At 42.6% G+C, this 18,824-nt stretch overlaps 5 protein-coding genes and 1 non-coding gene across 7 annotated transcripts; 4 read left to right on the top strand and 2 right to left on the bottom strand.

Annotated features, from left to right (window-relative positions):
* Positions 1-10,847: 10,847 nt before the first annotated feature.
* On the bottom strand, positions 10,848-13,264 carry LOC6557688 (U3 small nucleolar RNA-associated protein 4 homolog). Its single transcript, XM_001983327.2, has 3 exons — positions 13,036-13,264; positions 11,151-12,981; positions 10,848-11,072 (listed from the first exon to the last, which is right to left on the bottom strand). The coding sequence occupies exons 1-3, from the start codon at positions 13,164-13,166 to the stop codon at positions 10,953-10,955; spliced, it is 2,082 nt and encodes a 693-aa protein (XP_001983363.1). The 5' UTR covers positions 13,167-13,264; the 3' UTR covers positions 10,848-10,952.
* Positions 13,265-13,587: 323 nt separating this feature from the next.
* LOC6557680 (protein disulfide-isomerase TMX3) lies at positions 13,588-15,478 on the top strand. Its single transcript, XM_001983328.2, has 2 exons — positions 13,588-14,708; positions 14,779-15,478. The coding sequence occupies exons 1-2, from the start codon at positions 13,809-13,811 to the stop codon at positions 15,166-15,168; spliced, it is 1,290 nt and encodes a 429-aa protein (XP_001983364.1). The 5' UTR covers positions 13,588-13,808; the 3' UTR covers positions 15,169-15,478.
* Positions 15,419-16,430, bottom strand: LOC6557744 (programmed cell death protein 5). Its single transcript, XM_001983329.3, has 3 exons — positions 16,278-16,430; positions 15,895-16,015; positions 15,419-15,827 (listed from the first exon to the last, which is right to left on the bottom strand). The coding sequence occupies exons 1-3, from the start codon at positions 16,338-16,340 to the stop codon at positions 15,604-15,606; spliced, it is 408 nt and encodes a 135-aa protein (XP_001983365.1). The 5' UTR covers positions 16,341-16,430; the 3' UTR covers positions 15,419-15,603.
* Positions 16,431-16,608: 178 nt separating this feature from the next.
* LOC6557795 (mediator of RNA polymerase II transcription subunit 10) lies at positions 16,609-17,161 on the top strand. The gene is made up of 2 exons (XM_001983330.3): positions 16,609-16,751; positions 16,827-17,161. Exons 1-2 carry the CDS (start codon positions 16,630-16,632, stop codon positions 17,104-17,106), a joined length of 402 nt encoding a protein of 133 aa, XP_001983366.1. The 5' UTR covers positions 16,609-16,629; the 3' UTR covers positions 17,107-17,161.
* Positions 17,162-17,336: 175 nt separating this feature from the next.
* On the top strand, positions 17,337-17,439 carry Trnai-uau. Its single transcript has 2 exons — positions 17,337-17,374; positions 17,404-17,439. It is a non-coding gene; the product is annotated as a tRNA-Ile (tRNA).
* Positions 17,440-17,631: 192 nt separating this feature from the next.
* LOC6558159 (iron-sulfur cluster co-chaperone protein HscB) lies at positions 17,632-18,759 on the top strand. Of its 2 annotated transcripts, none has more exons than XM_032743437.1 (3): positions 17,632-17,925; positions 17,985-18,097; positions 18,155-18,759. In XM_032743437.1, the coding sequence occupies exons 1-3, from the start codon at positions 17,719-17,721 to the stop codon at positions 18,543-18,545; spliced, it is 711 nt and encodes a 236-aa protein (XP_032599328.1). In that variant the 5' UTR covers positions 17,632-17,718; the 3' UTR covers positions 18,546-18,759. The 2 variants fall into 2 exon arrangements, with proteins under 2 accessions (XP_032599328.1, XP_001983367.1); XM_001983331.3 differs by having other exon boundaries at positions 17,847-17,929.
* The last annotated feature ends 65 nt before the right edge of the window (positions 18,760-18,824 follow it).

The following is an 18,824-nucleotide window of genomic DNA, read 5'->3' as shown; positions in this document are numbered from 1 at the left end:
ACAACAACTGACTGTACTCCTCCCCCCTCCCATTCTCTCTCTCTCTCTTTGTCTCTCCCTCTCTCTCGCTCTGTCTCTGCCTCTCTTTCTCCAGTCCACACAGCAGTCTTAAGCTTCTGACTTGCTGTTCTGCTCACTAATTGTCTTTTGCAGTCCACAGTTGACATTATGCCGCATAATCCAAATGCAACTGACAGACAGACAGACGAAGAGGTCTACAGACAGACAGACGATTTGACTAGTTGGCTGCTTCATTTAATATGTTCCATGATCGACTGACATGTTGCTTACAATGTTGCACCCTAACAGCAACGTGTCACAGACAGATTGATGCACAAACAGACAGCAATGCAGACGGGGCAGTTAGTGAAGAGGGTGAAGAAGTTAGATGTGAAGGGGGTGTGGGGTGTGGGGGGCAAGTCAACAAGCAATTTAAAGCAAACGTCACGCTGATCGGCCAACCATCGGCTTTTATCTTCCAACATTAAATTCAACTTGCAGTCTCATTTTAAAGTGATTAATATATACCCTTTTTGGATACCTTCTTCAGAAAATATCTGTCGTGCGATAATATATATGTATATATATATTCATCGGATCGAATCACTACACTTTATAGCATATATGTACATACGTAGCTGTCGTAGAAATTGGCACTCCAAATTTGGCTTCTCCTCACTTAATATAATAAAAGATCACACTATAATTCCGTATCTGGTTATATGTCTGCAAGGCTATTAAATCTTCAACCCCTTCGTGCTTGTTATACCCTTGCAGAGGTATTATAATTAGGACATTCAGTTTATTTTGCGACTCCACTAAGTATATATATTCTTGGTCAGCATCAGTAGCCAAGTCGATTAATTGAAACTTTCCAGCACTATAAATCTCCCGGACTGGACGCAATATTAGCAGTCCAACTCCAACAGGGTCAGGATAAATTCCTACCTCACCTTAAGAAAATACTGGTTAGCAGATTAGAGCTCGTTTACTGGGAAGGTCTCCATCCCGAAGGCAGGAAGGAAAGACACTACCAATCCAAAGTTCTTCAGACCAAACTCACTAATATATAACAGTGAAAATCATATTACAGTCAGAAGGTAAACTCCGATCTGTAGGGTATTAACTCTTCGGCTAAGATAGCCGATTTTGTTTTCGTATTGAAATGCCTGGCGTATGAAACAGCAGAAGCAGCAGCAGCAGTCAGCCTCATCATCATCAACAACATCATGCTGCTGTTGCAAATGTTATTGTCTCCTGCAGCCCGCACTACTTCTCCCCCGTCGCTTGCAACATGCTCCCTTTGCTCCACAATTAGCCAAGAGCGAGACTGGCTACTGTTTCTTTTCATTTGGTTGTTGATCTCCTTTGGTGCTGCTTTTGTTGTTGTTGTTGCTGTTGTTGTTGTTGATCGTATTTTATTTTTTTGTTTGCTGTCTCTGCTGTCTGTGGTTGTTATGTTTTTGCAATTTATTTGATTGCCTCTTCATTTGGCTCTTCTCTGCTTTTTTTGTGTTGTTCTGTCTGCCTTGGACTGCCTGTCTGTGTCTTTATGTTGATTTTTATCACGTCACGGGCTCCTGGCTCTTGAGATCAACGTTAAGTTGCAATTCATGTTCCATCATAAAAACGCGTTCAGACCCATAACAATTAAAAAGTTCCCAAAAAATAAAAACCCCAGTCATAAAGTGCTACGAACTCGAATATCTTTGAGTCACTAGCAAATTTGCATAAAGCTAAAAATATATAATATTTCATTTTGAGTTGAGGTTTTGCCTCGAATTTGGGTCATTTATTTAGCCAAGATCGTTATGAGTTCTTCTATGTGATCCAAACTAATCCAACTGACCGGAAAAACCATATATTTCTTTCGAATAGAAACGGAAAAATAACAGAAATAATCACACAACAACAACAGCATTTGCCATAGGCGTGTTTTTTAGCTAATTCAAAAAAACATTCCAGTTTATTTTTAAACAAGTCGCTAAATTCTTTAATCTATTTTCGTCCACACAAATAAAACAGCAAAAGCTAACGCAGGAATTTGCAAGAATCAACACTGGTAGAGGGGATTGGGGGGTGTATGCCACAATAAAGGGTAGCCAACAAAATAAAATGTGCAACGTGCAGCGGCGATAACAAATGTTATCGATAGCAACATGGCATTTGTTCTATCGCATATTCTAGGTAACACAAGATGTGTTTTTTTTTAGTTTTTTTTTTTTTACCCTACCCATAATGGTTTGCTGAAGTGAGGTATGCTTAATCAACTATCTATATGCCTGAATACTCTGTGATATCGATGGGTTTACGGTCTTTACAACTCTTGCAAGATAGTTGCTTCGTACAACATTTTAAAGCCTTTTGCTCTTCTAGTAAAGCATGAGAAGGGGAAGCCATTTTGCTATTTTTTTGGTGAAACAACCATTAAGAACTATAATAAACTAAAGTTGTTCATTTTATATGTGAGATAATTGTTTTATGAGAGTGTCTGAAGCTCCGGCAATGCCGAAGAAAGACTTTCTTTCAGACTAGTTGTCTGTATTCTGTATTTTGTATTTGTAGTATTAGCTGTGTGCGCATACCAAAGTCGAACGCCAATTTGACATTGAGCAAACGTAAATTCAGTGAATTCCTGCGTAAATCGATGGAAGACGACCACGAGACCGCAAAGGCCCGCCACAGGCGCATGCAAAGGACCGACAGCCAGCCGACAGCAAGTAAATGAAAACAAATCAGAATAAACCGACAACCAAACCGAACCGAAACGCAAACGCTCCCCAAGGGGAAAGAGGGTGCAGCCGACAGAGATAGAGAGAGAGAGAGCGAGCGAGTGAGAGAGAGCACGAGAGCACGGGCGAGATCGGGAGAGCACTAATCAATCGGTCGAGGAGAGCGCGTAAGAATTTCACACATGACAGTGAAGAATGCGCCGGGCGGCAAGCTCCGATGAGGCGCGTCTAGTTGGACACCAAATTGGCAATCGTGGCTGGAATACACCTGTAAAACACACACTCGCACACACGAACACACGCACACACACCGCCACTGACACGATGTAACAGTTAGTTAGCAATTTTTTAACACAAACTTTTTCTTAATTTTTTTTTTTAATTTTTAAATTTATTTTGTTTTGGTTGCGCGCACAGAAATAAAAAAGAAGAACTGCCAATGAATGAGAATATTTGATATATATACGCAGCAGAACATATAATATAGATATTTATATATATATTATATATATATATGTATATGTATGTGTATATATGTGGGCGTTTTCGTAGGCACGCGTTATCGTGGCGAGACTCCGTTATTTCGTTAGACACCCTCCAATAATTGCAGTCTGCACTTATTTTGAATGTGCTGCGATCTTTTCGCAAACCTGCGCCGTACTGAACTCAATATATTCGCAGCTAACATGAAAAGTGCCCGTTTGTCTCCAATATTTCACACGACAACGACGGCAAATGTACAAGTATACATATATATATATATATATATATATATATATATATATATATATATATATATATATATATATATATAAATATATATAAATATATATATATATATATTTATATACGATCGGGTGGCAGGAGGGGGTCGGCTAGAGCTAGAGCCGAGCGCGACGAGAACGACGACGGGCGTGTGTCGTTTCCTTTATTTTTACCGCTCATTTTCGATTTTTTTTGCGCTCTTCTCTTATTTTTTTGTGTTGGTTTTCTTTGCGAAAAAAATTATTTTTGTACTTAAAAATAAATTGAAAAGCATTTTCCTCATCTGTTTTATTTTACCTCTGCCGCTGGCCGCAACCAAAACAACAACAGCCACATGAAAATCAAGCGTGAAGCGTGCTAAGGCCCCTTCCCCCTCCACCCGCAAACCACCGCGCCCCGGCCCAGTTCTCAGTCTCGACTAACTCGGGATAAGGGTGTCTCCCCTCTCTCTCTCTCTCTCACTTTCTCAATCTCTCTCTCTCTCTCTCTATTTCTTTTAGGGGGGCCTGCACGTTCATTATGGCTATCAGTCTTGGGTTGAGTTGTAGTTTCTCAGGTCTATCAGAGCCAGAAGCAATCCAAAAATACTGGGCCCGGTACGTTGTCCCAAAAGGAATCGCACCGAAGACAACAGAACATAATTTGTGTGTAAAAGATTTGCCAGGCGCGAAATAAACACAAAATATGCGAAGCAAAGCAGCGAAAGAGAGCGACAGAGATGAAATGGGGGAAGGAATGGAGGAATGGAGTGTGGAGGGAGGAAGGGACGGGGAGGATTGGGTTGGGGAAGGCTGAGATAAGCGACTCTAAGAGGGAGTTCGGCTATGTCTCTTGGGATTCCTGGCTATTTTCGTAGCTGGGTGATGCTGCTGCTGCTGCTGCTGCTGCTGCTGCTGCTACTGCTGCTGCTACTGCTGCTGCTGCTGTCGTGATTCACATGGCATAACCAGAAGAAAACAAGTAAAACTGTTGAAAATGAAGTCACGTGAAAATTGCATGCGAAATTGCATGAATTAAGTTGAGAAAACTGCCGGGCAAAAATCCACTCAGACAGAAGTCCTTAAACATTGCTTTTCGGCAAAATAGCACACGTATATAAACAAGCAGACGAGTGGAAGATGGATGGATGGTGGGGGGAGTGGGGGGAGTAGTCACTGCCGGCGCCTAAGCCAAATTCAGGAAGTTGCCACTGCAAAAACTGAAGCCGGAAGGAGCCAGAGACGTCGCGTCACACGGCAGCGAGCAGATGAGGAGACGACGACGACGACGACGACGACAACGACCACGATGTCGGCAATGGATGGCCAAGAACAATGCACACGTGATGATGATGATGATGATGATGATGGGTCTGGGATTGGGTGTGGGAGTGGGTACGCTGAGGCAAAACAATTACACGAAGAAAGCCTACACCTTATGCAACTGCAACTGGAGAACGCAATCAGCACAACTAAAACGTAACAATTCTCGACTAATTGTTACCCTGCCAAAAATTGAGATTCTCCATTTAGACAATCTATTAATCAATTTTAAAAATATAAATTTTCAACAAAGTTAAGGCAGTGGAAAATCCTCAAGAGGATTGCAGCTTGCAAACTTAAATAAAGTTTTTTAATTGATAATTCAAGCGATGCTTAAGAGAACGTTGTTTATAAAACTCAGTCTAGCTTTCACAAACTAATTATGGAAAGGATGAGGGGATTGGTAGTTTTCCGTTCAATTAAAGTCACACCTCAGTGAACCCAGTTTTGCAAATGGCCTGTTTCGCAGTTCCGACTGCAAATGCAGGCGACGAAATAATTTAGCATTTAATAAAATTAGAGCAGTGGGCGTGGAGCGACAACACATCCTTCCGATGCGCCAAACCCCGTGGCATGCAGGTGTGTGAGTGTGGGGAAGGGGGGAAAAGGGGAGCCTGCTCTGCAGCTTGGCTGACCACTTGCAACGGTTTATGGTTTCCGCCAGGCAAAGTGAGCAATTTACCATGTTGGCCAGCTGACAGTCCAGTCGCCACAGCCAGACATAGACATGAACTCAACCCGCTGACGGTTTCTACATCATTAGACTGAGGAGTGGAGCGGGGCAGCGGGGCAGAGGTGCAGCCTGGCGCCAGACGACTTCCTTTTGCTGCTGCAGGTGGTGCTGCAGACTGCAGCCGCCTGGCTTGCAGCTTGCAACCGTCGCATCATATTGATTGAAATTTAAAATGCAAATCACTTAAAGCGTTCAGTTTAATCAAATTATTACAATAACAATGTGAGAGCGCTCCGAAGTAGGTGCAAAGAGTGGTGAGGAATTGACCGGAGACTACACTGACAATCGAAGCTTAAGCTTGCGGCGAAATGAAGTTGTGAATAAGTCTGGAAAATTGAAGTGGCAGAGAGGCCCCTAATAGGAAAATAACTGTATTGTGGCATAGGAAAACACACAATGCGGCAGCAACTAAGAAACGAAGAAAGATCTCTGCAGCAACCGAGCTGAGATAAGGCACCTGGTCTCAGACAATTACATTTTTGTATACAGCTATTTCTTGTCAGAACATAGTAGACAAAGAAGTCGCCTAACTAAACTAAGTATAGTCTGTAGAGTTTGTTAGTACGAGTCTCCTAGATAGATATGATATCAACTCTGAAGAGAATTCTCAACTCGATTAAGATTCTGTAAGAATTAGGGTTGCTGGAAGAGCTGAGGATTAATTCGTAAGGCACATCATTGCAGAATGTGCTACCTTAGCCAGAAAAATATGTAGTCTCCTAGGGATATATGTTATTGACTCTAAAGATGTGGTAATCCTCAAGCTGATAAAGATTCTTTAAGAATTGGGATAGATGCAAAAACTATAAGCTCAGAAGGGAGCACAATATAAATATGTAATTGGTCGCAGTCCAATCAATTGTGATATTAGCTAGGCTGTTGCACTCATACTTTTGTTAACTTTGTTGTGCGCTTTTCTCACTGTGCAAGGCATTTGAGCGCAGACTGCAACACGAAGAAGAAGAGCATTGTGTCATAACGCTGACGACAACCAGTCATTTTTCACAATTCCCGTTTGTGCGGTCAGTTGCAGCCGTTACCATAGCACAGCCCCCACCTCTCCCATCACCCCTTGCGTGTTGCAAGCACGAAAGAGAGAGACAGAGGAGACGCAAACAGAATGTGTCTATCAGCTATCATGTTGTGGTGCCTCATGATGATGTTGAGTGGAGCACACACAGACAGACAGACAGACACACTGGGCTAATACCCCGCGCTGCCCTGCCCCCACCTTTGTTGGCCGTTGGTTTTGTTGGCTTAATTAAATTGTGGTTGCCACTTGCAAACGAAGCGCGTACACAAAATCACACAACAAATTGTAGAAGCAGCAACAGCAACAGCAACGCCAACAACAATGAAACGCCGGCTAATGTTGCACATTCCTTTTTCACATGTTAACTCTTCTTCTTTGCTGTTGCTGTTGCAAGTGCGGCTTGTCGTTGTGGACTTGCTTTAGCCGTGTGTTTAACTGTTGCAAAAGTGCGTGACTAACAAGCACATTAAAATTATAACCACAATTCACAGCCCACAGCACTTGATAAAGTTCGCTTAACTAACTAACTGATGGCAGTCTTGGGGGAATACCCTTACTTAGCCTAAATGGATTTGTCAACTCGTATCGCTTGAATTCTAATGAATTTCAAATTAAAATTGACAGCTGCAAATTCGCTGAAAATACTTTTTGGCGTTGAAATACTTTTGGCAAGTTTCTTACACTAAACGAAAAAGGGATTCATTTTGTTATTAAGTTAATGAAGGCGACCTTTTTGCGCTTTAATTTCTCTTATATATTTAATGTGGACCAAAAACAGTCCACCATTCTTAAAAGGTTTTAATAAATAAACTTACAAATTAAATTATACAAAAATAAAAGTGGGAAATTAAATACAAAATAAATAAATGGAAATAAGAAGGAAAAAGTAAAAAGGTGCAATATTTGGAAGGATTTGGGAAATACAGAAATAACCAGCGTTAGGAAAGTAAAAAAAAGGAAAGTATGAGATAAGAGTGAGACATAAAATATGAAAAAGATAGACATGGACTATGATAGACTATATATATCTCTATATATATTTCCCACAGTGCACACTAAGAGTGCCATAAAACTGCAACTTGCTGGCAATGAACGTCTTGACTGTCTGCAACCAGGAAGCTTTACCCCATACGATGACACTGTGTGCATTAAGATGCTTAACTGCACCTCCTCTTCCCCTCCCCTCTCCTACCTCTGCACTCCGTTGTACTCTCCCTTTGTCCTGTGTCAATTGGTGAGTGCCGCTGTTTATTGTACATTTGTCCTTTGGCAACGTGCCGAAGGACAAAAATTCAATGGGAAAAGTGCAAAAAGTTGCTGACGCCAGCGCAACTACAGCTAGAACCCAGCAAGAAGTCAGCAAGGAAAGCCAACTCAAATTACTGCAACTGCAACAACAACTGCGATATGGTCATATTGAAGTAACTCCCCCAAAATTCCAACTAGCACTCAACCCACAGTTCCTTGCTCCTTGTGGCCTAGCAACTGCTTGCCCCTTGAAAAGGTTGACCTTTCAATGCCCCGTTGCAGCCTCTTTTGGCAGCTGCAGCACTCGCTTAATTTGTGGTCAGCATAAAGCCACAATACGGTCTCCCTAGTTACGGGGGCGGTGTAGTTGATGGAGGGAGGCGGGGAGCGGGGAGGGGAGGGTTTTGACTTCTACTACACTCATTTAACTTGATTTGCTTTTTTGTTGAGCATAAAATTCAATCAGCTTGAGCTTGAGCTGCATTCAAAAGTTACGGTTTGCGAATTACGGGTTGGGTTGGCTTGGTTTGATTTGGTTTGGGTGCCTAGATTTTTCAGACAGCCACGTTTTGTCCTTAGATTGTCCTCTAGTCTAGCAGGTCCTTGTCTCGCTGTCTAGACCGCTGCAGGGGTCGCATTTTGACTGCAGACTGCAGCGTCATGACAACCGCATGCGATTTATGCAGCTCCTCTCTCCCCCTCCCCTTCTCTCTCTAACTAGATAGACACTCTCTCTCTATCTCTCTCGCTCTCTGTCTCTTTTCGGTTGGCACTTTTACGAACGCATTAATATTATTAAATGCAAATTAAGCTTTATCTCGTTTCGTTCATTAGCGGCCAATTTGCGCGCCCTTGTTTATTAGATTGGGGGCTTGGGGGCAACTGGGTGCTGTGTGTGTTTAAGGATGCTGCACTGCATCATTTTGTGCGCTGTGGCTGCATTCCAATGTCTATGTACTCCTTTGTTCACTTTTCCACGCAACTGCCAACTGGCAAGCGGGCTAATTTGCAAACCAATTAAATGTCAATTTGAGGCATTGTTGCCACGCCGCCACACTCCTCCAAGTTGGCCTCCCTTGTCGACACAATGTCTGGCCGTGTCAGCGCATGAAAACTTTTAGCACCGACACAAGCCCAAACCCGAAACAGATGCATTGCTCTTGTTCTTGTTCTTGTTGTTGTTTTGCATAGCGCCCAAAGTTTTCACTCGCTGTCTAGACTCCAACTCGCGACTCCTTTGTAAACTTTCAACTGCGACTACGACTGCGACTGCGACTTTTACTTGTATTTGGTAGCGTAGTTTGCATAAGTTTCAGCCGACTAGCGCCCACACTCCACACTCAATTGGCCAAAAACAGCCTTCATAACATTGAATATAAATCGAAAATCGTATCATTTCTGGCCAACTATATAGTAGTTTAAATTAGACTTTTTATGAAAAAAAAAACCTCTCTCTTTCTTTCCTTGTCTTTATTTACTCCTTAGTTTGGCTGCTAAGTGCATTTTAATGCCTCAACATTGGCCTGTAAAGGGCGTGATTGAATTCACTACATGGTCTGCACAACTCAAGGCAGCGCACGTGGCGTATGAGTAATATTTGTTAGCCAAAGCCATGTAAAAGTACAGTAAAGCCTCGACTTATATAATAGTTGTTTGTGCCTCCAAATTGAACTTTGATTCGTGTACAGTGTGCATCCAATAAAAAGCTTTCTTAACTGAGCTAAACTTGTTAACGTTGTAGATCATATTATCTACTGATACCCATAGCTTATAGTGAATTTTTGGGTAGATAATTTTCTACAAGGTTTTTAAATCTGTTAATCGTAGCGGAAAATGTAGCAAATTAACTTGTGTATAAACTTGACTAAACACAGACTTAATTTCATCATTATGAAGTACAGCAGAATTGCACTTATAAACTGAACAATCTAGCTTAATGCGGGTTTATAGCTATGGCTACTTAGATTTGATAGTCTCTTGTAACTTTTGGGTAAATGTTATAGCAGTTAAACAGTTTGATGACTGGTCTAAAAGCTGAACAATTTCATCAGTCATTATTTATGTCTATTTGGCGCTTTGTTGTTGTCTATGCAAATGCCAATGCCAATTCCAACGCCAAATGCCCAAAAGGCAGAGCAGGCCGCCCAACAGTCGCGGCAGGAAAACGGATTTTATGCGCTACCAACAAAATTGTTATGCAAATACAAAACAAAAAGCCACAAAAACCCAAAACCAAAAGCAAAAACAGAAAAAAAATCAACTCCTTGCATCGGAATATGGCTGCAGGATACTTTTCCGCCACAGACAGGACACCCACACACACGCACACACACACACCGGATAGGTCAGAGAGTTGAGCTGGGCAATGAGATTTTTCAGCTAAAAGTTGAATTGTGCAACGACCAAACTTGCTCGCTCTCTCTCACTCGCACTTAAAATCTCTATCTCTATCTCCCTCTCTCTCTTTCTGTTCGTTGGGGACTGTCTGTGTGGTATGCACTTGTCTAGACGTTGGCTAGACAGTGTAAAACCAAATAATAAAAAATAAAAAACACAACAGTACAGGGAGAAGCGAATACGAAATACAACCAACAACAATTACAGTGAAATGCCAGCAACAAAACAAAACGATACGAATTTCTCTGTGCTGTGCTGTGCTGCACATTTGCCATCCATCTACAAACCTATCCAGTTGAGAGTACTCCCAAATAATACTCTGCTACACTCTCCCCTCGCACTCCCTTTCTCTCTGTGAAAAGGTGGAACATTTTGGGTGCCGCCGTCGGCATTTCGACAGAGACAAATTTTTGGACAAATTTCAGTTCGAACAAACAAGAAAAATGATGTGCCGAAGTTGAAATACCCTTGACAATAAACTGAACTTAATCAATTGCAACAGGCAGACAACAAATTGTTTACTTATATATAGACTCCACTTGTCATCCACATCAATAATACATTTTAATTGATATCTTCTCTCGTTGCATTAAAAGTTGATAATGCCCAGTGCAAGGGCATAAGAAACCACAAAGAAACGTGCTTCAAATGCAGTTTATAAACTGATGAACAACGGGTTTTGTGTAATTTACAACATAACTAGGTACTACTGTGGGCAGAGCTGCTCCTCCGGGTCAGTCCAACTACGAGGCGCCAAACATCTTCCGCTGGAAGGGCGGCGGTAAAGGTGCCAATAGATTTTTCGTCTGCACACCAATTGTGACCAGTTCTTTGGGGCTGAGACGGCACACCTGAGCCAGATGCTGCCAGAGGGAAGAAGAAGAAGAAAGAGATTCCGATTAGGTGACGTGATATGTGAGAGTGATTTAGAGTGCGCTTACCTGACGAGTGAGGCTCATCTTGAGGCGATAGCTCTGCAGTTTGGTTGACTCCACGGCACGACTGGATCTGCTCAGGCGTTTGGCTTTGTTATTTGGCGCATGATCCTGCGCCTGCTCCAGTTGATAGCTCTCTAACACATACAGATACACCTCGTTGTAGACAATTATTATGTTGGGATTGAGTGCATCCAGCTGAATGCCCTTAATGCAATGCAAGTCCGCATTGGGCATAAAGTGTTGATCGGTTTCGCACACAAAACGACGCTCGACCAGATCATAGTCCACAATCCGACCATCGGTATAAGCAACCACCAAACGTGGACTATTCTCGCCCAGAGCCAGTGCTGTGGTGCCAGCTTTATAGCGTGGCAAGTTCAACAAATGCCTCGATTGCTTCGACTTGCCACGCAGCTGCCAAACGGCAATTAAATGATTTGTGGTGGCAACCACAAGATATTTGCCACACGACGACAGCTCCACGTGGCTAATGGGCGACTTCAGCTCCGTGCTCAGGTCAATGCTGTAGAGAAACTCCACTTGCCTCTGCTGCAAGCTAAAACAGCGTAGCTGACAACTTGCCGCATGGAGAATAAACAATTGATCCGACTTGGCAAAGGCTATAAAGATGGCTGCCCCCTCCAGTTCTGCTGGCAAATCCTCTGTTAAACGCTGCACGCTCAGCTTCGGCTCGAGTTGCAGGTGACTTAAGCGCAGCTCGCTGCCAGTTGAATAACATATCCAGGCGTTATCCTGCGAAATGGCAGCAGCTTGTATAAATTTGCTGTCGCCCACATTCAACTGCAACAGCTTTTCTGGTGTCTGCCCCAGTTGCAGTTCCACACAGGCGCCCAGCTTCGAGTTTTGATGCTCGTCAGGACGTGGCAAGCCCAAGCGCCACAAATGTAAACTCTGCGGATAGCGTAGCAGCAACAGATTCGCTTTGTTTGCCAAACTAGCGCAAGGTCCACGTATAAACGGTGCATATCTGGCGACATAAGCTCGCGCCTTGTTGCTCGATGAGATGCACAGGATGCCATCTTCGCCGCCAGAAACGATGCGATCATTGATCATGACGAGTGCCTTGACGTAATGTCTGTGCGCATCGCGCTGCAGAAACTTGATCCAACGCTCGCAAACCGAATCGTCGCGCTTGATTTGTGTCTTGCTGAGGACACGTATCAAAGGTGGCTCCAAACCGCTGCACACCAGCCGATCCTCCTGCTCGTTGAGCGCCAGCGCGAATACACTCTTATCGAGCACCTTACATGTCTCCAGCTGTGCGGCATTTGAGGCATCCCACACGGTCACAAAACCCGCCGAATCACCCGCAATAATCGTATTATCGCTGAGCACTTGCAGAGAATAGACGATTACTTCCTTGGAGGAGAGAGTCATTGTGTGCAGTGTATTGCCCCTGGCCACACTCCAGATGCGCACGGCACCCATTGACCCCGTCACGAGTCGCTTGCCCGGCTTATCAAACTTGCAGCAGAGAACACGCCCGTCCTGCTTATTGAAGAGCATTTTGTAGCTGATCTCGTCATGCTCAATGCTCATTATATTTATGTGTCCCTCCTCGGAGCCAACGGCCAGCTCAGTCTCGGCACTATTCACATCCAGGCACCACAGAGCATTCCCCGTCGGTGATTGTTCGTAGCGTGGCTGCAGCTTGTTCAAATCCCATTCGATGAGTTTTCCATTTAAATCCACAGAGAAAAGTCTTTTTCCCGCCCACGCCAAACACTCCACTTGCGCCTCCGAAGTCAGTTGTATCACACGATCCAAATATGGGGCATAGTTCATGTCCCACAACTCAATCGATCCATCCTCACTAGCACAATAATATTCCAATTATATATAAATGTTAATTAAATATTTTACTTACCGGCTGAGCGCCAGGCATTTGAGCACTTTGGAGTAAGCCAGACACACAATGGCCCTGGGCTTTATTGTGTAGAAACGTACATTGTGCACCAGTGCCGTGCCGTCGGGTTTATCGGGTGTGTTTTCTTTCATTATGAAATGCGTCTAAAATCATTAATTTTTATATTTTACTCAAACGCACAAATCGCACGTGTGTCGAGCGTGTTTTGATATGCCAGTGTTGCCAGACTGCCTTGTTCGCGATGTAAACAATGCCATTCGCAGCGAATGAATAGAAGTAGTTGAAGTTATCGATATAGCAAGTGATTCGTGGTGGTTCACAGCAGTGATGCCAAGTTAGCTCTGCATTTTTGCATATTCATAAGATATATGTGATCTTCTAAAATATTGAATAAGACTATTAATTATAATTGATATATATATATAGATAAACATATATAAAGTCTTATGTGGCTTTTGTTTAATGAATTAGCAAATAATTGAAAATTGCGTAGCTTTTTATTCATTCACTTCTATCTGTAATTGAATTTGTAATCGATACCTGGCAGCACTGATTCATTTCCAGTGACTCACCAAATGAACTAAAGAACTCGGTGTTTGGGGGTAGTTTGTTGTTCTTGAAGAAAATTGATAATTTTGCTAATTTAATTACAATTAATGTCAGTTGTAGCCTGTCTGCAAGTCTAAATAAATAAAAAACGTGACCATTAATTATGCAATAAATAAGCAGCAACGATCACTGCACTGATAACGTAACATAAAACCAGCCGCAACATGCCAAAATCAATTGGGAATTGTTGCCTGGCATTGTTGTTTCTGCTGGTGCTGGGAACACCGGCGATATCCTCGCGTGTCCTGGAGCTCAGCGATCGTTTCATCGATGTGCGTCACGAGGGCCAATGGCTGGTGATGTTCTATGCCCCCTGGTGTGGCTACTGCAAGAAGACGGAGCCAATTTTTGCATTGGTTGCCCAAGCATTGCATGCGACAAATGTGCGAGTTGGCCGCTTGGATTGCACCAAATATCCAGCGGCAGCCAGAGAGTTCAAGGTGCGTGGCTATCCCACCATTATGTTCATCAAGGGCAACATGGAGTTCAGCTATAATGGAGATCGCAGCAAGGATGAACTCGTTGATTATGCTTTGCGCATGTCAGGTCCGCCAGTTCAGTTGGTTACCCGCACGGAGAGTGTGGATATGTTGAAGGGATCCCACACGATCTTCTTTATGTTTGTGGGGGAGCAACAGGGCGTTGTGTGGGACACGTATTATGCCGCCGCTGAGGGCTATCAGGAGCATGGCTTCTTCTATGCCACCAGCGAGGATATTGCTGCTCAGCATTTCGATTTCGAGAAATTGCCAGCGGTGATTGTTTACAAGGAGGAACAGCATCATTTCTATCCACACGGACATGTTGCCCACGAAATGGACCCCAATGATGTCAATGAGACCATCTTTCAGTGGGTGAATGTAGAGCGTTTTACACTCTTCCCCAAGGTGACGAGGTTTAATATTCATCAGCTGCTGAAGACCAAAAAGTTTTTAGTCCTGGCTGTGGTGCAGGAGGATAAACTCAGTCAGATAGCCACACATGAGCTGGAGTTCCGTGACATGGTTGAGGGCGTCATACGGAAACATCGACCGCGATATCATGACAAATTCCAATTTGGATGGGTGAGCTCTCGATGCCCCAAGCCTGAAATAATTTATCAAGGTTTTCTCTTTCTTTTTTTGCCGCCTGTAGATTGGCGAGCCATCGATTGCCCATTCCATAATCCTGGATCAGATGCCAACGCCGCATTTGATAGCATTGAACTCGACGACGCAGCATCATTATATACCCGAAGATGATCCGCTGCAGATGACGCCGCAGGCTCTCCACTTATTCCTGGAGTCCATTAACAATGAGAGCGCCACTGTCTACGGAGGCGATTCCTATTTTGTGCGCGTGAATCGCGCCCTGTTCGAGCTGAAGCGATCGATGCGCGAGATGTGGCGAGGTAATCCAGTGCTGATGACTGTGATCTTTGGATTACCGTTGGGTTTCCTCTCGCTCATCATGTACTCCATATTCTGTGGCGATTGTCTGGTCACCGAGGAGGAGCAAGAGGAGGATCACGAGAAGAAGGAGTAAGCCTAGTGATCCGTGGAAGGCAGGAAGCAAATCAAACCAAATCATCTCATTGTTAGTGCAATTCCCAAAACATGCATTACGCCAAAATCTAGTCTTATTTTTAAAATGTGTTTTGCTTACATAGAAACTCCTCTTCTATCATTAAGTATAGGAATTTTAAATGCATTTAAAATTATAGTTTCTAAATTGCGAGCGTTCCCTGTACTTTGAATTCGACAGCGATTCCGATTTTGTAAGAGAGATTGAGAGCTTGAATTGTGTGTTTTTAATTTTAATAAACATATAGTTGGTAAAAAGACCAAAATCTAAAGCAAATTTGTTTCGCTTGCGCTTCAGCTTCAGTTTCAGTATCAATTCTTGTAGTGCACAAGCAAACTTAGGCAAACTTAAGTCAGGCTCTAAAGTAGAGAATTGAATCTCAATCCAAATCGAAAATCAACAGCCGTAGTCCTCGTCATCGTCACTATCGATGGCCGCACGGCGTCTATCGTATTTCACTGTGGATTTACTCTGTGGCATTTGTGCATTGACGCTCTCCAAGATGCTGACGAACTGGGCATCATCCAGCTTGCCACGCACCTGACCCATCTGTGCCATGCGTATGACCATATTCTCAAACATTTGCGCCTTCTCCGGTTTGCTCACTTTCAGTGTGTTCACTGTGAATTAAAGGGTGTGGATGGTTCCTTATAGTTGGGTTTCACTGTACACAAATGTGAAACTTACGTCGGGCGCGTGCCTGTTGATCGAGCACCTGGGACAGTATTGAGTGCTTCATTTCCTCCTGGGCACGCATCTGCTCCTGCTGAGCCTTTTGTTTATCGGCATCGTTGCCACCGCCGCTACCCTGTAGAAGCATTTGAGGGGTATATTAGTTATTGTATACCCTTTCTCTCACAGCTGTTCTGTCCGAGCGACAAAAACAACTATGACTCATGCCTCCTCGCTGCGATTGACATTTAGCTTAACTGCTGTCTAGTTGAATTTTTTTTATGCAGAAGCAGCACACTTTTATACATATTTATATATACAAATATATATCTATTTTTTTAGAGCTATTTTTGGTTTTTCTAGAATATACCATTAAGCGTCGATTAATTCGTACTTACAAATTGCGACTGCATCTGTGCCATGCGCTGTGCGCGCAATGCATCCAAATCTCCGTCCGACATTGATTAACCGGTTATTTGTTTATTTCAAAGGTCCTTTAAAACAATTATAAATGGAAACCATGCACTTGGCTGCTCTGCTTCTTCTGGCAAACACCGCTGGCAGTGATCAATTATCGAACAAAAGCATCGAAACAAGTTACAATAGTATCGATAGTCCACATCGTAAGTAAGCTGAATGGCTGGCCAAGAAGAAGAAGCAGCAATTGCAGAAATAAACAAACAGCTGTGCGAATGAAAATTAATAAAATTGTGAAGAAAGTTTGGTAAATTTGTTCAAATATTGTTGAAAATGACCTCGCCGCTGGAGAATTTGGAAACCCAACTAGAAATGTTTATCGAGAACGTGCGCCAGATACGTATAATTGTGAGCGATTTTCAGCCACAGGGTCAAAACGTACTCAATCAAAAAATGTAAGAATGAAAATGCCAAAAATACTATTCTTAAATACTACTGTCAAATACTCTTCATTTTTTTTTAAACAACAGCAACAGTTTGGTGACCGGTCTGCAGGAAATTGATAAATTGCGTCCACAAGTGCAGGATGTTTATGTGCCTTTCGAGGTGTTCTTCGATTACATTGATCAAGATAAAAATCCGCAACTCTACACGAAGGACTGTGTGGAAAAGGCGCTCGCTAAGAATGAGGAAGTAAAAGGCAAAATCGAAAGCCTGAAAAAGTTCAAAGCAAATCTGCTAATGGAATTGTACAAAACATTTCCCACAGAGATGAACAACTATCGAGCGTACAGAAAAGACTCAATTTAAACAACGCAAAAAAAAAATTAATTAAAAGTACTTTTTATATATATACATACAAAAATATACTTATTACATATGTATGAACTTAGATAAACTTTTCATGTTGTTCATGTGCTTTTTTCATGCATTCGTGCTATCCTTTTTGCATACGTCCGATTAAGGGGAGCTTTAAGCCTGTGATTTGAAAGGAAGTTTTGTTGTTTCAAGTCATCCATTTGGCAAATTTTTTTCTGAAGGCTCCAGTGGCGCAATTGGTTAGCGCACGGTACTTATAATCAGTACACTGTGTATGAATTGAGAGCTATGCCGGGGTTGTGAGTTCGAGCCTCACCTGGAGCAGCCGACACAATTTGTGTGTTGTGTGTTTTTTTCGATTTTGCTTAAAAATTATACATATATATATATTTATGTGTGTGTATGCAAGTCTTTTGTTATCGCCGCGTTTGCGTTTAAACAGCCAAAGACTATTTATAAATTGGGAACGAAAAATGAACTTTTACAGCGTTGCCAGACTATTGAGCGACGACGCAGTTGGCCAGCTGATTTTTGTTTTGTGCCTGCTTGTGTAATTTGTGATAAGAGCTAGAGTGTAATTTATATTTAGTAATATCAAAAAATATGCGTCGCGTGTGTGCTGTTTTGCGAAGTGATTTTAATGGCTTCAACTTTAAGTTAACAAGCACAACGAATGTTGGACAGTATAGAGTTGAAGCCAGACGCAGTGCGTCTTCTGTAACATCGAAATCCTGTTGGAACTGCAAAAAGTCTGGCAATCAAATGATTTGCAGCGACTGCGGTTGCCTGCAAGATGTGCAAGACAAAATTGCAAGTATTGGATTAACTGTATCATGAAGACTCATTTGGATAACACTTTTTTCATCTAGAACTTTTTTGAGCTGTTGAGTTTTCCCACGAAGTTTGCGGTGCCAACTCAAGAGCTGACGCAGCGTTTTCGACAGCTACAGGCGCGCGTGCATCCTGATAAATACAGCAATAAGTATGGTTCAGTTACATCAAATATTATTCGATTCTATCAAATAATTTTCAAACGCAGAACTTCCCGCGAGCAAACAAATTCTGCGGATTGGAGTTCACTGATCAACAAGGCGTACAAAACGCTATCGGCTCCCGTGGAACGAGGGCAATATATTCTGCAGCTGGAGGGGGAGGCGATGCCACAGGATAATAGCGCCTTAAACACCACATTTTTAATGGCAATGATGGAGCGCAACGAGGAGGTGGAGGAGGCAGCTGACAGCGCAACACTTGAACAACTTAATACACAAATCGTCAAAGAACTGGAATACAATGCCAAGAAACTAACAACGCAATTCGATTCGAATGATTTGTTGGCCATAAAACAAACTTTAGTGGAAATGAAATATTTACTCAGCATACAGAGCAGCATTAAGAAGAAACAACAACAGCTGCTCTCCTCCAGCTGAATGGCAATTTATCGATCATTGATTACCGCAGCAAGAAGAAGCAGCGCCAAAAACAGCTGATGACAATCAATTAGCGAAAATATTGCTTTGTTTTTCAAATTCGCATGTGATTGCAGCTGTTGCCGTTACTAATAAGCACAAGCTGAAGCTATTAATTAAGACGGTCGTAAAAGTGTAAAACTTGCATGAATAAGCACAAACAAACTAGTTTGTATTTGTATTGTTTTTGTTTTTTTTTTGTTTGGGTAGCAGTTTAACTTGGCTTAAAAATGTACTCGG

This window comes from Drosophila grimshawi, unplaced genomic scaffold (genome assembly GCF_018153295.1).
Source record: "Drosophila grimshawi isolate 15287-2541.00 unplaced genomic scaffold, ASM1815329v1 contig_44, whole genome shotgun sequence".
In the NCBI taxonomy this organism is placed as follows: Eukaryota; Metazoa; Arthropoda; class Insecta; order Diptera; family Drosophilidae; genus Drosophila; species Drosophila grimshawi.
This window is presented reverse-complemented; position numbering and strand designations above follow the sequence as displayed.

What these genes read in the sequence shown, in the direction of transcription:
- LOC6558159 (XM_032743437.1), top strand. Translation starts at nt 17,719, where the DNA reads ATGCGTCGCGTGTGTGCTGTTTTGCGAAGTGATTTTAATGGCTTCAAC. An exon ending in AAGATGTGCAAGACAAAATT is followed by an intron (nt 17,926 to 17,984) that starts GCAAGTATTGGA and finishes TTTTTCATCTAG; the next exon opens with AACTTTTTTGAGCTGTTGAG. An exon ending in CCTGATAAATACAGCAATAA is followed by an intron (nt 18,098 to 18,154) that starts GTATGGTTCAGT and finishes TTTCAAACGCAG; the next exon opens with AACTTCCCGCGAGCAAACAA.
- LOC6557680 (XM_001983328.2), top strand. Translation starts at nt 13,809, where the DNA reads ATGCCAAAATCAATTGGGAATTGTTGCCTGGCATTGTTGTTTCTGCTG. An exon ending in ACAAATTCCAATTTGGATGG is followed by an intron (nt 14,709 to 14,778) that starts GTGAGCTCTCGA and finishes TGCCGCCTGTAG; the next exon opens with ATTGGCGAGCCATCGATTGC.
- LOC6557795 (XM_001983330.3), top strand. Translation starts at nt 16,630, where the DNA reads ATGACCTCGCCGCTGGAGAATTTGGAAACCCAACTAGAAATGTTTATC. An exon ending in AACGTACTCAATCAAAAAAT is followed by an intron (nt 16,752 to 16,826) that starts GTAAGAATGAAA and finishes TTTAAACAACAG; the next exon opens with CAACAGTTTGGTGACCGGTC.
- LOC6557744 (XM_001983329.3), bottom strand. Translation starts at nt 16,340, where the DNA reads ATGTCGGACGGAGATTTGGATGCATTGCGCGCACAGCGCATGGCACAG. An exon ending in CACAGATGCAGTCGCAATTT is followed by an intron (nt 16,016 to 16,277) that starts GTAAGTACGAAT and finishes ATGCTTCTACAG; the next exon opens with GGTAGCGGCGGTGGCAACGA. An exon ending in TCAACAGGCACGCGCCCGAC is followed by an intron (nt 15,828 to 15,894) that starts GTAAGTTTCACA and finishes TTTAATTCACAG; the next exon opens with TGAACACACTGAAAGTGAGC.
- LOC6557688 (XM_001983327.2), bottom strand. Translation starts at nt 13,166, where the DNA reads ATGAAAGAAAACACACCCGATAAACCCGACGGCACGGCACTGGTGCAC. An exon ending in AAATGCCTGGCGCTCAGCCG is followed by an intron (nt 12,982 to 13,035) that starts GTAAGTAAAATA and finishes TTATTGTGCTAG; the next exon opens with TGAGGATGGATCGATTGAGT. An exon ending in AGATGAGCCTCACTCGTCAG is followed by an intron (nt 11,073 to 11,150) that starts GTAAGCGCACTC and finishes TCCCTCTGGCAG; the next exon opens with CATCTGGCTCAGGTGTGCCG.